At 39.0% G+C, this 16,487-nt stretch overlaps 1 protein-coding gene across 1 annotated transcript in view; it reads right to left on the bottom strand.

The window, feature by feature from the left end:
• LOC103926398 (E1A-binding protein p400-like) overlaps positions 1–15,630 on the bottom strand; it is a 48,224-nt gene extending 32,594 nt beyond the window's left edge. The window contains 11 exon segments of the mRNA XM_009335265.1: positions 805–894; positions 1,578–1,632; positions 2,756–2,808; positions 3,089–3,167; positions 3,275–3,415; positions 4,828–5,013; positions 5,785–6,087; positions 6,344–6,723; positions 7,425–7,532; positions 7,954–8,041; positions 14,289–15,630. Of these exon segments, the coding sequence (XP_009333540.1) occupies positions 805–894; positions 1,578–1,632; positions 2,756–2,808; positions 3,089–3,167; positions 3,275–3,415; positions 4,828–5,013; positions 5,785–6,087; positions 6,344–6,723; positions 7,425–7,532; positions 7,954–8,041; positions 14,289–15,611 (2,806 nt within the window). The 5' untranslated portion in view covers positions 15,612–15,630.
• Positions 15,631–16,487: the final 857 nt, after the last annotated feature.

Genomic DNA, 16,487 nt, shown 5'->3' with positions numbered 1-16,487 from the left:
CTGGCGGTGGCCAATCAATCAGGAAACATCCTCATTAGGAACCTGGCTGACTGGCCAAGAGTTATAATCCCTCCAACTGGCCAGCTGGCTGCAGCCACTAAGCTGCCAAACAGACCAAACAAACGGATTTGGAAACTGCATATTAATTGTCAGACGGGTTTAGCTTAGTGGGAAGCTTGCCTCTAAAAATCAGCAAGGTTTTTACCATGGTAAGTGAAGTGATCCCTAGGGGATACTTTGCATACATCAAGTTCAGCATAGCAGTTATTGTTATGCTGTTAATGAAAGAGAGCTGCTAGCCAGAGCACCGTCCCTAAAAGCCCCTTATCTTCAAGTATTTATACCCCCCAGGATCAGCACTTCAGGGCCCTTTCAGACTTATCAGGTAGGTCACAAAACCCTTCTGAGATACTCTAGACGGTTGATGTTCATGTTAAATCTGATACACTTCTGGTTTTACGTATTTATCATGCATTCCTAGAACTTAGGTTGAGAGTCTTTTGGTGTGAGGTTTTAAAGAAATGCAGTGCTTCAGCAGAGAAATACTTTTTCTCAAGCTACCTTGTGTGATAACTAGTTAAGTATACGGACTGCTTTATTAAGTACACATGTCCATCATCATCCCATAAACTAACCGCTACAACTTTCCAAACAGAAAAAAATAAATATGGATTACATATGACTAAACATCTGAATGCATTCAACTTCTCATCTATAATCCTATTTACAAATACAATAACTACTGCATGTTTTCACCTGTCATTTCAGAGCCCACCACAGAGAGGAATCAAGCTACACACCTACCTTCTTTGGCTAGATTAGACAATTCAGTTTGATGGTTTATGTTTCCTTCTTTAGCTTCTTGTTCTTCAATTGTTTCTTCTTCATCTTCAACTGAAATAAAAACAAATGCTAACCTTGGCATTCAAATTACACATTAATTCAGGAAGTTTGTAATTATATGCCTCTGAAGTGTACTAGCATAGAATACTGTAAGTTAGCAGTATTCAAAAAGAATGAGACATGTATGGAAAACAAAATCTGAGAGCAACTATACACAGAACTTAAAAGATAAGTGAAAAGGGGAGAAGCACTTCTGCCTCAGGACAAAAGGCAGTCTTGAACTCTTAAGTGTTGGCTGACAATGGTCACCAGAGACAGGTTATTCTGTAGCTTTAAACTAGGGATTTTCTTTGTCAGAAACATGACACAGATGTCATCACAAGGAAGGAACTAAAGCAGATGGGTTATCCAGTCTGAAATCCTCAAAAGAAGTTTAAGACCACTAGTAAGGTTTGAGAAACAAAGGAATGAGGACAGAAAGAATTAAAATCCACCAACAATGATGGCAGCGTGTTTTCAGGGAAAATTTTATTTTCAAATTTTCACTGAAGCTCTTTTTAAGGAAAATTTACTATCTAATTGACTATCTAATCTAAGAAATGGATGAGGGTTGGTATTTGGTTTGTGAAATGCATTGCATCCATGCAGTAACAGACCGAAACGTGTGGTTTCAGGGTTTTAATATACAACTTCTGTACTACGCTATAGATGCACAATTTTGAGAAGTGACTTACCTTCCTCATCAGTCAAAGAAGTGCTTGCCTTTCTTTTCCTTCCAGATGAAGAACCCTAGCATTAAATAATTAAAATATGTAAAAGCACAGGAAACAAAGTTAGGGAGGTTTTTTGTTTGTTTTTTAAAGAAAGCAACAAGTGCTTTGCAATCACAACAGCATTTGCTAACAGACACTTGGCACCTATTAGCACTTTCCTGGTCAGGCAAAAACAGATACACTGCTTCTGTATTGAAGGCAGCATGCAGTCAGCCACTTCAAGTGCTTGTGGTTCAAACTATTTGGGTCCAGCTGTGGCACAGAGCCACAGCTTTCCCTTGCAAACATTACTGAGGCACAAATCTTTTACCCAGGTTGGAGTCAAGGACTAAATTTTCACTAGTCAATAAAAAAGAGATACGGCACAGGCCTACAACGGCTCACTCTCAGCTGCACAGCATACTCTGTAGCACGGTTTAGCCTGTGCAAGTTAACACTCACAGACAGCGCTAGGCCACGGTTTGGCTGGTAACACATGCTAACGCTTGTTCCTAACAGGGAATTCAGATGCAGGCACTCTGCTTGGTGAAAGGGGAGCATTTCAGCAAGTGGGCATCAGCTGTGCCATGCCAGATGGCTCAGGGCCTCAGAACAACCCCTCGTTCGTTTTTTTCCAAATTGCACAGATGTAGCCAAGGAGTCCTAGCACACATTTCGTCTAGGGCAAAAGATATTTCAGTTTCATTCAGTTTGATCCATTCTGTAACATACACCTGCATCTCTCAGCAGATAAATCACAGCTGAACAGCTGAAGACGTGCTTTCATGCCCCACAAAGTTTACCCCTGGTTACAGTAGGTGAAACTCCTGCCCAAAACAAAGTCTGGCAATTAATTTGTACATTTTTTTGGTCTTGCAATGTTAGAATGACCAATTCAAAGCCATTGAGTAAATATGAATTCTTCCTTTAAAAGACATGTATCAACCGCAATCCATTTCCCCGTTAAAAGCTGTGGTTCATAACCAGAAAAAATGGTATTTGTGCTTATGACAGTATGTTCAATTGTCAGTAACTACACAGAAATGTGCTTGTCATCACCATGTACCTAAGGAAAACATTTCACGTTTATCAAAACTTTTTCACACAGGTAGTCATATTTAAACTAATTTGATGGCTTTTTAAGAAACAGAAAGGCTTACCATTTCACTTTCTTTTTCCAATAAAAGGTCTTCTGCAAGTTTTGTATCCTTACCTGGAAAATTATTATACTTCATGTATGCATTAGTCACTTAGAAATTTTATGTATCTTACGTGAACTTTTAAATGCATTCAACATAAAACACAGGAAATATTAAAATCTAGCACAAAAGCATAAAAAACCGCTGTAACTCATAGTTCAGATCTGTTCACAACCTATTATTAGCATCTCACAATTCTATCACCAACAAGATTAAACGCCACTTGAGTGAAATTATATAAAACAATACCATCCGAATTTATACTGGATTTCTTATGAAATGGAATACAATTACCTTTCCTTGAAATTCTCTTTAAATTCAAAGCTTTTTTCCTTTTCTCTTGAAATTCAATTTGCAGTTTTATTTCAACAACCTGAAATGCAAATCAAGTCTCATAAAGCACTTAAATTTTATAAACAAATGACTGAAGATGAAAAAAACAGTATGACTTGCACAAGTATTAATAAGTCGGTATTTTACCTGTTCAATGTTAGACCAGAAGTATTCTATTTCTCTAGCAATTGATGCAGCAATTCGCCTCAGTTTGTTTTGTTCTTCCCTTTTAGCTCGCTCTTCATTAAGTTTCTTTTCTTCATGGTAACGAGCCACAGTTCTTACCATCTGAAATACCGTGAGAGATACTGAATTAGGTTACCTCAAAATACACAGCACACTGTTTCTTAAGATTATAGTGGTTAACAGCTGCTAGATGTTGACCACAGCTTTACACACGTAGCAACTACCTTCAATATTTCTAATTCTTACCATGCCAGTAAAACAACAGACATGAAACTTGAAGGAGAAAAGAAAATACAAGAACTACAACTAAGCAATCAAGTAGGAAACTCATAATTCACTACTCTCTCTCAATATAAAAATTAGGGAAAACTCTACTGAAATCAGCAGCAAACACACAAAAGAAAACTTTTTTTCAGACAACACATATGAAGAAGTCATAGAAATCACACCACAAGATGTCAGAGACCAAAGGTAAAACGAGTTCCAAAAGAGTGTACATACATGAGTGAAAGATCAGTCAATGGCTGTTAAAGACCGACTCGATTGCAAGCTTTAGCTCAGAAGGTCCCTAAAACATTGACTTCCAGAAGTTTGAAGCATACTGCCAGGGGAAGGATCATTTCTTATTTGCCCTTCCCATTTCTCCTGTTCTTAAAAGCCTACCATTGGCCACAAATGGAGTAAGTGCTTCAAATCCAGACTTAAATTATATCCAAAATGGAGATCTTCATTTTACAAAATGATACACCTATTTCAACACTTTGCTTGTAAGGAAGAGAGTTCTGAATTTCCATCATTTTTAGAATATACAATAGAAAACAATGTGGCAACTTAAAAGGATGACCTTCAGTTGCTCTCTTCATTAGCCCAAACTGGTCATAAATGTATCAAAAGAAGGTGCTACATTGCTAGAATCCATAGAAAACTCTTGCCTTTTGTAAATAAACAGATTTTACATATTTCATCTCACACCACCCCAATTTTCATTCCATCACTGACTTAATTATTCCCACTGTGCTGCTCTCTTCCCCCATGGAAGCAGTTCTCTACCGTGTTTCCACTGCTGGAACAGTGGTTTCTCCTTCATCTTTTTCTGAGATTAAGAAAGAAGAATCAGACAGACAACCACACCCAGTGGAAGTTACTTACAAAATGCTGTATTTACTCTTCATTGAGAGGGATTTGTGAGACAGGCACGATAGCTGTACTTCTTAAATATGACACAGTCAACATATTGACTGGCTCCTCTAAACAAGCTATTCGACTTCCAGAGAAATAAAATCCACAAAATCCAAAACTACTCTTTGCATCCACAATCAATACAATTATCTAGCCTATTTCAAATGCTAGAATATCCAAAGCTGACAACATGGCTTCTCATTTAGAGTTAAAAATCGGTGCCTCATATTCCCCTCACTTATATCTGTAGAAAAAGAACATTTAAATAGCTTTGCTCCCAAGCTCAGTGATACCAAGACCAATTGTTCTGAATCAAAAAAATGTTTTTCAAGTACCTTCTTAGCAGTTGCCATCTTCCACTTTCTCTCTTGGGCAAAGTCAGTTGCCATCCACTGCATTTCTTCCAGCAAATAATCCCAGTGAGATTTTGGTCTTGGAGCCTCTTGGAGTTTAGGCAGTCGCCTCAGGGACCATAAACCTTCCTTTCTCAGTTCTGCTATTCGCTGGTGGATTTGGTTTTCCTTAAAAAGAAGGACATATAGTTACAATGAAGCTGCAGAATGCACCTAAAACAGTAGCCAAATAGAAAAATAGTAATTGCTCCCACTCCATCAGAATAATTGACAGCAAAAAAAGCGTGACACATGCATTACAAAAATCAAGTCTGAACACTGCATCAATGAAGAAATCACTGAACTAAATTCAACTTATGCATAAAGAGAATCACAGTACTTCAACCTGAATTACAAGAAATACTTTGTTAAATAACAGGGTAAAAAAGGTTCGCTGGGCAGCACAAAAACCAAGTTACATGACATATGCGAACGGCAATCAAATAATCCTTTTTTTTTTTTCAGAAATTGAAATTGCAGATGTATTTACCCAAAGAAGATAAATATAACTTCATTATTAATACTGCTTGATTTTGTGAAAAAACAAGATCTCTATGATGTTCCTGTTAAATAAGCAAAACAACATCTCCAGTTAGCTACAAAAATAAATAAGGTTGCAGTCACCTCGAATGACTAGATAGAATCAATATAATAGAAAGAGAAAGAACGCAACAACAGTAGGAAGACCAGTAAGTCTTCTTCAACTTCTCTGAATGCCCATAAAAGCAAAACTCAGTATGTAAAGCAGACTAAAAAAAAAACAACAAAAAACCACCAGAACAAACACCCCACTCCCCCAAAAAATAGCCCATTTTCATAACTCAAACACACTGCTCGTGTTAATTGTTATTTGTGTGTTAACTGATCATAAGTTTCAGGGAAAAACAAAAAAAATCTTACCAGCTTTACTTGCTCAGCAAGCTTGTCTTGAGAGTTGTCCTGTGGTAATACTGCTGCGTTCTGAGCTGGACTTTGTGTTTTAGGTGCTGCTGCTACTGCTAAGCCTGGGGGTTTTGATGCAATAGGAGACAGGGACTTGTTAGTTGCTGGAGAGGTCCTGTTTGCTTGTACTGGGTATGTAGAAGGCGGTGTTGTGCCTGAGATAGCTGCTGGCGCAACGGATGAGGTAGGCGGTAGTGTATTTGCCGTAAGACGCTGAGAAGTCTGAGCAGGATCTGCAGATGGTCGTGTCAGAGTCACAGTCTGCCCAAGAAACACATTTGTTAGTGATGGGTTTAGGATTCAATACTGTCTTAGTCTACACTACAGCAAAACATAATGCGGACTTAAATTTAATTTAATAAAAAATTTACACCTGCATTTTTATAAGGAAAGGATTTAAGTGTCCAGCGGAATTAAAAAACGTTAATATATTTCATATTTTTTCAAGAAGATAATGTTCTTAGATTTTACTGGGCATTGAAACAAACATATTTTCACCCCAATGAAGTTCACATACCTGTTGCTGTATTGTAGCCTGTGGCTGTGACACTTGGTTTGGTGTTTGTCCTTGCACATGGATCGCTGGTGGCACCTGCTGTTGAAGCGGTGCTGCAAGTGGAGCGGAAGTCAGGGGTACGCTTTGAGGCTGGATCTTCACCTGAATCTGAGGCTGAGCTGGAGATTCCACTATCTGTGGTTGCTGCTGTGAAAGCTGCAGCGCAGCTGGGAGAGACGTCATGGGGACATTTGCAGGTTGCAGTCTCCCTGGCAGCTGCGGCGGCGGTGTATGCAGACTTGCTGCGTTCTGCACAGGAGGGCCTTTAGATGGGTCATACTGCTGTTGACTCTGTTTCTGTCCGGTCAGCTGTACAGTTTGAGGAGTGGGAGGCATTCCACCTACAAAGCAAGAGGAAACACGACACAGATGAAATTAAAACACCCAGTGCTCTTTACCAATATAAAGAGGAAATCAACTGCAAATAGACTAATTTGTTACTTACTTTGCCACAAGACACCATCACTCGAAAATACCACATCACAATCACAAAATAAATCACCATTACAATAAACAACAAAGTATTTCATGCACGGGACTGCAACTAAAATTTGGAGCACAGCAACTATAAAAAAACATGTCATTATATGTCTTCTGAATTTCTTATACTTCAAAAAAAAAAAGACTGGTGAGCTAATGGAATTTAACCTAAAATAAGAGCATCAAGCCTAAATAATACTTAGTTCTTAACACATTCACTCTAACACATATTCTAAAGCTTGGCATGACTAATGAATAAAAATTTGTCATGATGTTGCAAATTAGGAGGCTTCCTTTTCATAAATCATTGGCTCAGTTCCAGAATTCTCAGATTAACCATTTTGCATCAGCACCTGTGACGTATTTCCATGCCCACATGCACCTTTGGAGCCCGTCACTCAGCTCCTTCAACAAACCAGGCATTGCATACCAAGTATTAATTTACATGGAGAAGTGCGTGGTGGGACTAGGATCTTGGAAGGCCGGAAGCCCAAGTTTCTAGTCCCATCACTAACATCTCCTTGTTAAATTAATGTGCAATTGGCATGTGGTGACACAGTACCTTGTGCCGTTGGCATTAGCTGTTGAAGAGGAACTCCTGAAGCCACACCCGGGTGCTGAAAAACCATCCCATGACGGCCCACTTCAATTCGTGGTCTCTTAGACGAATCTGTGATATTCAAATTCCATTTATGGCATGGTATAATGGAATGGGTTCAATTTTACAAAGCAAACTACTACACATGATTCCAACATCAGCTCAGAAAGCTATGACTACTATACATGTGTAGCATTTATGAAGAACATGCTCCGAGGGCAGAGTCCCTCTAACTTCAAGTTGGCCATCTCCAATCTTCTTAGCCAGAACAACCAACCTAACAACGTCTCCGTGCCTGCCAAATCCAGTCCTATATATTGTGAGTGGAGTGCACTCTTCACACAGCACCATTCACAATAGATAGTCCTAAGGATCTGGCAGTTCCCAAGGTGAGGCAAAACTGTATTTCAAGAGTTACAGAACAGTGGGCTCCATTAACTGTTTGGGAAAAAAAAAAAAAGAACCAAAGTGAAATTCTGTCTGTGGAACATACCTGCTGGTGCAAGTGCCTGCTGTCTCTTAAAAGCTTCAATTTCTATGGTGTTCACAGTCGCTGTTACCGGAGTCCCTGTATGCGTTTGCTATTGGAAAAAGAAAACAAATCACAAAAGTTCAATCTGTAGATAGTTGAACACCAAGACGTAATTTACAAACGGATCTAAAGAGGCGAGCACGGAACAAATCCTTCAGAACAGTGGTACAACAAAGAAAACAAGACTCATTCAATACCTGCCGTAACGTTTTAGATGTCCATAATGCACCAATACTCTTCATTGAGTTTAAATTTTAAAACAGTAATTGAACTGATGAAGTTGGTTATATATAATACACGTCTACATTTTTTAAAAAGTGATGCCAAACCCAGGAAAATGGGATATGTAAGAAATAAACTTGCCCAATATTTCTTTTTTTTCTCATTTTTTTAATAAATGGAAATTTTCATTAATGTATTACCCTTCATCATTTGCATAATGCTGTAATGAAGTCAAAATGACGTATTCATATAGTATATAGCTGCAATAAAAAGCTGACGACAAAAATTGAACATTGTGGCTTCATTACAGCATAAATTAGAAGGGAAATTAGATGGGGAAAGAGAATTTACACATAAACTGTATCATAACTAACAAGACACAAAAGTAAGGAATGAGAGTCAATACATTAGTGAAAGCTAATCCTTTTCACTCTGTATGAAACATCAGTAACCCACAAATTAACTCTTATCCTGAAAACAGTTTAAGCTTACTTGAGTCTCCACCACTGTCACTCTCAGGATAGAGGTCCGTGAGAGTTAGCCTTGAAATATTTCAGGAAAAACTGCTAAGACTCAGAAGATGGAATAAAAGAATCTCAGCCAAGTAACACAAGTTCCAATTCCAGTTTTCCAGATGGTAGACTTGTACTTGTTTGCACCGCTGGCAAAATGAGTACCATGAAGAAACTCAGTGAGGAGAAATACAATATTGCCATAAGGCTAACGTGACATCAGAGCTCATCAGAAATTACCAGACATTTTGTCTGAGGATAAACATCACGCAACTATGAATTAACAAGCCTGGAAGAGCACTACTGATATTGAGATGGAAAAGAAATCACAGGGGTTTGATTCAGCAAGTTGGAGTTCAGCTTCAGTAGGATTACACAGCGCGTGAAAACTTTATTTTAAAATCACTACAATTAATATTGGCAATGATGGCAGGGAGTATATCCTAGATAATCCTTTCAGCACCAAACTCAGATGGCAGACTTACATATGAGATTATTGAAACAAACAAGTTTGGGTATATGACCATTTCCACGCTCTTTGGGCCCTCAGCACTACCGGCAAGTACTTATTTATGTCCACCAGTGTTTGTGCAAGCCCAGTTCTTTCCAGTGAGTTTCCAAGTCACATTTTCAAGTTCTCCTCAATATTTAGCCATGCCATACCCAATATTCTACTATGAAACTTGTTATGAGAAAAATAAGGGTCCAAAGAAAGGGCTTAAGAGATTCTATCAGAAACTACAAAGATGGACTTTACGTATGCCTCTATGTCCTGGAAAATGAGCTAATTTAACATTCCAGTTCTCTAAGTGTAATTTGCTATAGGTGAGAGCGTCTGCCATACTGATGCACAGTAGGGTTTTGCAAGTGTTGTGAAAATTTTTTATGACAACATAGCAAAGACAGCAATTTCCCAAAAGAATCTTCTAGTTTATTCACAGATCTTTTCTGCTCTGATTTTTAATAGAAATTCTACCAATGTAAATTAAGCCTAAGGAAGTAAACACCAGTCTATGTTGAAATAAACCATAGCCGTCACAACCCTACATCTTCAATGCTTCATCAAACGGTATCAATAAACATAGCCAACGTCACCCAAAATGACTGAGTTTCAAACACTCCTTGTTGAGCTGAATATGTCTCATGCCACTCAGATTCTATCAATAGCCATGAATTAGTAACATTTAATCTCTTTGCTGCTGTGAGGGCATTTGTGGCCACTCTAGCGATACAGCTGTAGCCTTAAGACGCGAATTTTGGTTTTAAGCAATCTCTGACTCATGTTCATCCCTAATGGTCATGGTTCACTGTCGTATCACACCCGATACAGATTAAGTTGTCAAATGTTTGTCTTCTCACAAGGCAGACATGCAGCATATTTCAAGTCCAACGGCCAGCGTCCGGCAGAGCATGATACACTTAGGCATTTACAGAATTTTCAAAGTAAGTCACAACAACTTATTTTCTACAATGCTACTGGATTAATTAACAAATTCAGCTTATGTCCTATTTGCATCAAATGCTTTCTGGGACATCAGTTTAAGAAAGTATGTTCTCCAAACTCTGCTTCAAATGCCATTTATTTCACCTGCCCTCTTACTCTGGATGATTGCATACTCACAGTTTCAGGCTGCATCTCTACTTTAGGATTTTTGACTGACATTTTCTTAAGAGTATGCCTCCCAGCTGTCTGCATTATCACCACGTAATTTAGGCCAGACACTTCAAAGAGCAAAGTTGTTACGTCTTTATGAATTGCAGTCACATACCACTAATATTAGACTAGAACTGTCCTAACTTTAATTAAAATAATGTAGTTCTCTAGAGGTCATGATTATGCAGCACGCCCACAATAATCATTCCGAGTGCTGCACTTACGCACTCAAATTTGAATGATGATGCTGATTGGGACACATTATTTCTCTATAAACAGTCACAAAGAGAAAGACTGATGGAAAGAGATGATACTTTCTGTTAACAGCTTGTGCTAAAAGGTATTATCACAATTACATAGAGAGTTTTGTACATTTTTAGCATGTACCTGCTAGTTTCTCTGAAACAGGTCTGAAATGGTATAATACTTTCAAAAGTACTTCATCACTGCTGTAGCTATAGCTTGATGATAACCCTAATCACTATGATAAATAACCTGATATAATATTACATATTTTAAACAGCTTAGATGAAGCCTGACTACCTAAGGAGACTTCTAAGACATGTCAGTATTGGCCATAACAAAGAGCTCTCAGTCAGTGCAAGCCCCTTAACTATGCAACTCATTTGTAAAATATCACCGTGAACATCCCATTTGTCACACACAGGAATACCACCCATTTTACATTTCACTTAACTCTCCGTTTTCCAAAACCTAGGTGAAGGCAGTGCAGACTGTACAGCTTCCATGGTACAGCAGAGTAATTCACCCTGTAACACCTGCTATTCAAGTGCATGTAATAGAGCTAAAAGGTAAATATTTTAGTTGCAGAGGAGTTAGGGTATATTACATCTCAGGGTATATAAGCAATCATGTCTGGGTAACACAGATTTGAAGGTAGCTGCATAAACCCATACTAGTCTGAATTTAAAAGATGCATCATCACTGATCCACAGAAATTTTAACTGTCACATTTATTTCTTTACTTTGTTCAGTATTCCTTCATGAAAAAAAAAATGTAAAAAAGGACTTATATAATAAAAATAAGCACTTCGGTTTCTTCTTCCCAACATTTATGGTAGAGCTAATGAAAGCGGTTAGTTATTTTAAAAAAAAAAGTGTCAGTGGGTTATTATTGCTGTTTAAAACATTTCAGGGGAGGCAAATCCAAAACCTTCTGTAGCCATACTCAAAACCTTTAACAGATAAGGGAAAAAAAGAAAAGAAATTTAGAAGAAATCCACAATTACAATGCCACAGACAAAAGAATCCATATTATCACTATGCAGAATGCACAAATGAACCAAATGCATTAGGGAAACAAAAGACAAACAAACCAAAGTGAAAACATTCAAGCTGAAAGTTAATGAAATAAGCCAGCAACCTGGAGACAAAGATTTAACTTCCTCAAGGCTTCATTAATACTGATGCATTTGAAGATTGCAAAGGGTTTTTTTGTTTTGTTTAGATGATAAGGGATGGGCTCTTGGGAAAATTCTAATTCATCTAAGAAATATCAAATCTGAATGAAGAAAAAAAATCTGGGATGAAACTACATTTTAGAACCATTGAAAAGTACCTGAAATGGTTGCTGCTGGGATGAAAAAGCAGCAGAAACATTTGGAGGAAGCTGGGTTGCTATAGCGACAGGAGTACCAGTCTGCCCATCCTTTCCTGTCACAACCTTTACCTGAGAGAAATATTTGGGGAAAAAAAAAAAGAAGGGAGAATCATTTTCTTTTTAAAAGTTTTTCTTCTTTTTTTTTTTTCTTTTTTTGTACTGTTCAACACACTCATTTTGGGCTGATGGTACCTCACTGAAGAGGGGATTATAACTAAACAACCACCAGTACGGCTCGGTTTGAACGCAGGCCGTTTTTGAAGAGTTCTGTCTCACGTTTAACAGCAGAACAGAGTATGGCCTCGACTATTTATAGTGACTTCTTGTCACTGGAAACCTTTTCTTAAATCCAGTTAACATAAAAGTGTGTTTTAAATTTAACGATTGCTGCTCCTAACGGACAACAAATTAGCATGACAGACAGTTCGAACTTAAGAGAGCTCCAACATTCATTTAAGCAATGAGCACAGCCACCATTCGCTCTCCCCTTGAATTCCCAAAGAGACCAACCTTTCCAGGCAAGGGATGAAGTGCGTTGCTTTAGCAGAAAGTGATAAAGAGGGGCGAGGGGGAAATAAAAGAGAAGACGACAAAAAAATACAAAGAAAGAACATACTCAAAAGATGTCTTAAACTTTCAAAAGGGTTCATCAGTTGAAAACACATAAAGACTTTTGCTGTTGCACTTTGCAAAATTCTCCAGCAGTTAGACGAACAAGCGGCTTTCACAAACAAAAGACGATCCATCACAAGAAGGCAGTGAAGTACAGCAAACTCCAACCCCGAAAGACCGAGGGGCAGAGCCTCAACTGATGTAAATTGTAGTAGCTCCACTGACTTCAATGAACCTGTACAATTCACACCCGCTAAAGATCTCTCAAAACGTGCGTACTGTAGTTAAAAATACCTGGTATTTCAGCTGACAAACGCGCAACCCAACAAGAACACCTAAACGATTTGACAAAATACAAACCAGGTGAAAAAAAAAACCATTGAATATCCACTGTCAGTAAATTACAATAACAGGCTAGCACTTACGTTACTGTATATAGAAATGATTCCTTCAAAATTATCAGTAACTATCACAAGCAGAAATATATTTTTCCTAGTCACGAAGTTTAGACCACAAAACAATGAACAAATTAAAGTTCAGCTGTTATACTGTTAAAATTTCCCACAAATTCCAACTGAAGATATGATAGCTAATGATTCACACCTAAGAGAGTCATCAATTTTCACTGAAGACACTCATTTCTAACAGATATTTCAAAGCCATATGAGTTTCTTTACAGAACAGGTTTGGTTTAGTTCTTTACAAACTGGCAACTATAAACCCACCCATATTTTAACAAATTTTAAAGGGTATTTGTGAGTGCCAAGTGATGCAGTGGCATCAGTTGTATCTACCCCGTTGCAACCACTTGCCGCGCAGACTTTGTCCAGGTAGGCGCTGGACAAGACAGGCACTGCTCCAGCACCCACGGGGGTGCTGCAGGTCAGGAGCTACACAAACGGGTACCAACGTGCGGGAGAAGTTGCACGGCATCTGTCTGTGGCAAGCTTATTTCAAGCCCTTTGCCATTAATAAACAGTGAATTCAAGTCAGTAATTTTAAACCTTTGCGTAAATAACAGAGTTAACTTGTTACTGTCCAGTCTGTAAGTGCTATTTTTTAATCGTTTAGACAGCAATACACGCACAGAGCTTTAAGACAGCCTAAGTAACCCGACTCATTACTACAGACCCATATATATTATGATTCACATGTTCTCTCTGAGAAATTAGATAACTTCAGATTTTTCTGTCGGCCACAGCAACGCTGAACTTCAGTAACATCTACGGTTAGAAGTCACAGGAGTCAAATAAAGGTTAACCTCTTGTAAGACTTTGTGCTTATTCTTTTTTGGTTTGTGTAAGTCTAGTAAGCGAAATTTAATCTATGATTCCTATTCATATTAATTCTGACAGCTTAAAACAGCTTCCACACCAATGTCATCTTTATTTGTGTGTTGGCTTACATACTAGCTAGGACAGTGAAAGCTCCTTTCACCTCTCTGTTCTTTCCTTTTAAATACATACATTTAACGGCATGCTCAAACCGACCTGTCGAATCACACTACCCAGCAGAACTGCACTCTCTCGGACCAACTATTTAAAGAAAAATTGCCGTACTCCATCAAGTAAAAATGATTTTTCAGGTACTGTCACTTTCTCTAATACTTCACAATCCAGGTGCCACAACTTCATCTACAATTTTATCCCAAAATGTTGATCAACAGATTTCTTACCTCATCATTGATGACCTCAGACTGTTCTTCCTCCTCTTCCTCCTCCAGATCCAAGTCATTTTGCCTCAGGTATGCTTGCAGTGGAACACAATGTTTCTTCTTAAAAGCTAAAAAGTCCATCATATTCCCTTGAAGATGTTGCAGGAAAAACAGTTCAATCAAACACTCCTTAAAAGTTTCCTTAAGAATTTCCATCTGCTTGTGGTGATGATCCAAACATTGTTTCCTCATTTGAGCAGTCTCTTGGTTGGCAGGAGGAATCTCCTCCAATTTTTTGGGTTGTTTTTTCACTGCTGTATTAACTGTAGGAGTAAGAGGAAGACTCGACAGCCCCTGTGGTACAGCGGCCCGTGAAGGACTTGTGGGAGGAGGTGGTGATGTCATTCCAAATGCACTCGGTCCTCCAACGCCTGCTATCAGTCCACCAGAAGTCCTGTCATATCCAATGGGTCTACCCAGCTGCTGTCCCTGAAGCACTTGCTGCTGCTGTTGCATAAGTTGCCCTTGGATAATATTGCTGATCTGGGGTGGCAAGCTGGTTGTCGTAATATGGCCCGGGCTAGTCAAAGATTGCATATTTGCTCCGCTCGCTACAGGACTTTGAGGACCGAGATGATGAATGGTACCGCCAGACTGAGAATGAGGTTGTGAGAGCCTGCGTTCCCTTACCGTGGCAGGTGTCCCAGAAGACGGAAGCTGTACTTGTGCAGCAGCTCCTTGAGCAATTTGTGCAATTCCCGGTCCTTCTTGATACACAAAGTGTCCACCATTCGAAGGACTCAGGCTGATTTGTCTCACAAGCACGCTAGCATCTACAAACCCTCTAGTAGGGCTCTGGCTGCACATACCCAAGCCAGGGCCTGGAGTGCCTGCCCGAACATTTGGTAACGTTTGCACTGGCACAGGGTTAGGCTGCGTAGGGCTTTGAGACTGAACTTGCTGAGGCAGCGGTGACGTAACTTGAATATACGATGGGGATCCATGCTCAAACCGCCTCTGCTGAGGACTGAACTGGAAACTCGGCGATGTTGGGTTCGGAATTGGCAACGGGGTAAGCGTTATCTGCTGGTTTCCTGAAGCCACCGGTCCAACGTTCTGCAGCGTGATGTTCACATTCTGCCCAGCTACTGGACTTCGACTCATTATAAATTGCTGTATTTGGTAACTGGGGGACTGGGGTGCAGATGGACTTGCAGAAGGCGCAAAAGAAGCTGCAGGGGACTGGGGTAAATTTGCCTGTTGCTCTTCTCCCTCACTGCCCGTGAAGGACCTGGACCTCTGGAGCTGGCGCTGGGCATTCTGAGGGCCATTACCATGGTGCATTCTCACCGTTCTAGGTTTTTTACAGCGTGCTCTAAAGAAACACACAAAAACAGAAATTCAGGGAAGGTAAAAGTATTTCTGTAACTGAAACTCTGTAGTTACTGTTCGAAAGACCACCTTATAGTAAGAACTCGCTTATCCTGCCTTTGCAGTTACTTAAGATGTTTTACGTCCCAGTCAAATTATCCAAAATCCTCGTCACCACAAAAGCTCACTTGAATCCCTCAGACATTTCTCTAGCTAACGAAGTGCTATTGAATAGTTTTACAAATGATTCGTTCCTCTTAGCTAGTTAGAATGACTCCAAAGAATTTAAAAAAAAAATACTTGTTCCCTTTCGGAGGAACTCCAAGAATCGACAACCTCCAAAATCAAAAGTATCTACTCTTTTTTGTATTCATTATTCCCAACGTTTCAGTGCTTTTAACACTTAATACGATGTTCTCAAAAACACAACAGTTGCTTAAAATCTACAGTACGTTTCTTCAACAATAACTAAAAATATGCTAAAAATGGACACAGACTATTCAAGTCTATTGTTCTAGCTACTTAAGAAAAAATGCGTCCTCAAAAATCTCCCTACAAAGTCATCTAGATGTTTGAAAAAGTATTGTACCCGACGCTTAACTCTGCCTTTGCTTTCCTTCAGAACACCAACCCCTTAAAGAGATGAAAAGCAACCCAAATCTGCATTTCATTTAAAATGCTGTTTATTGGGCCCAGCTATCCAGAAATACAAAAACCTTCCGGTTTTGTATTTCAATCATCGACGAAAAAGAATTCCACCGACACGCACTGACAGGTAGATTCAGTGCTGGGTGTCACACAGTAGTAGCAGCAAAAGAAAAAATTAAACCTCATTTTTTTAAAACCAGC

Source organism: Pygoscelis adeliae, unplaced genomic scaffold (assembly GCF_000699105.1).
Source record: "Pygoscelis adeliae isolate BGI_AS28 unplaced genomic scaffold, ASM69910v1 Scaffold410, whole genome shotgun sequence".
Taxonomy (NCBI): Eukaryota; Metazoa; Chordata; class Aves; order Sphenisciformes; family Spheniscidae; genus Pygoscelis; species Pygoscelis adeliae.
The sequence above is the reverse complement of the archived record's forward strand: the minus strand, read 5'-3'. Positions and strand labels throughout refer to the sequence as shown.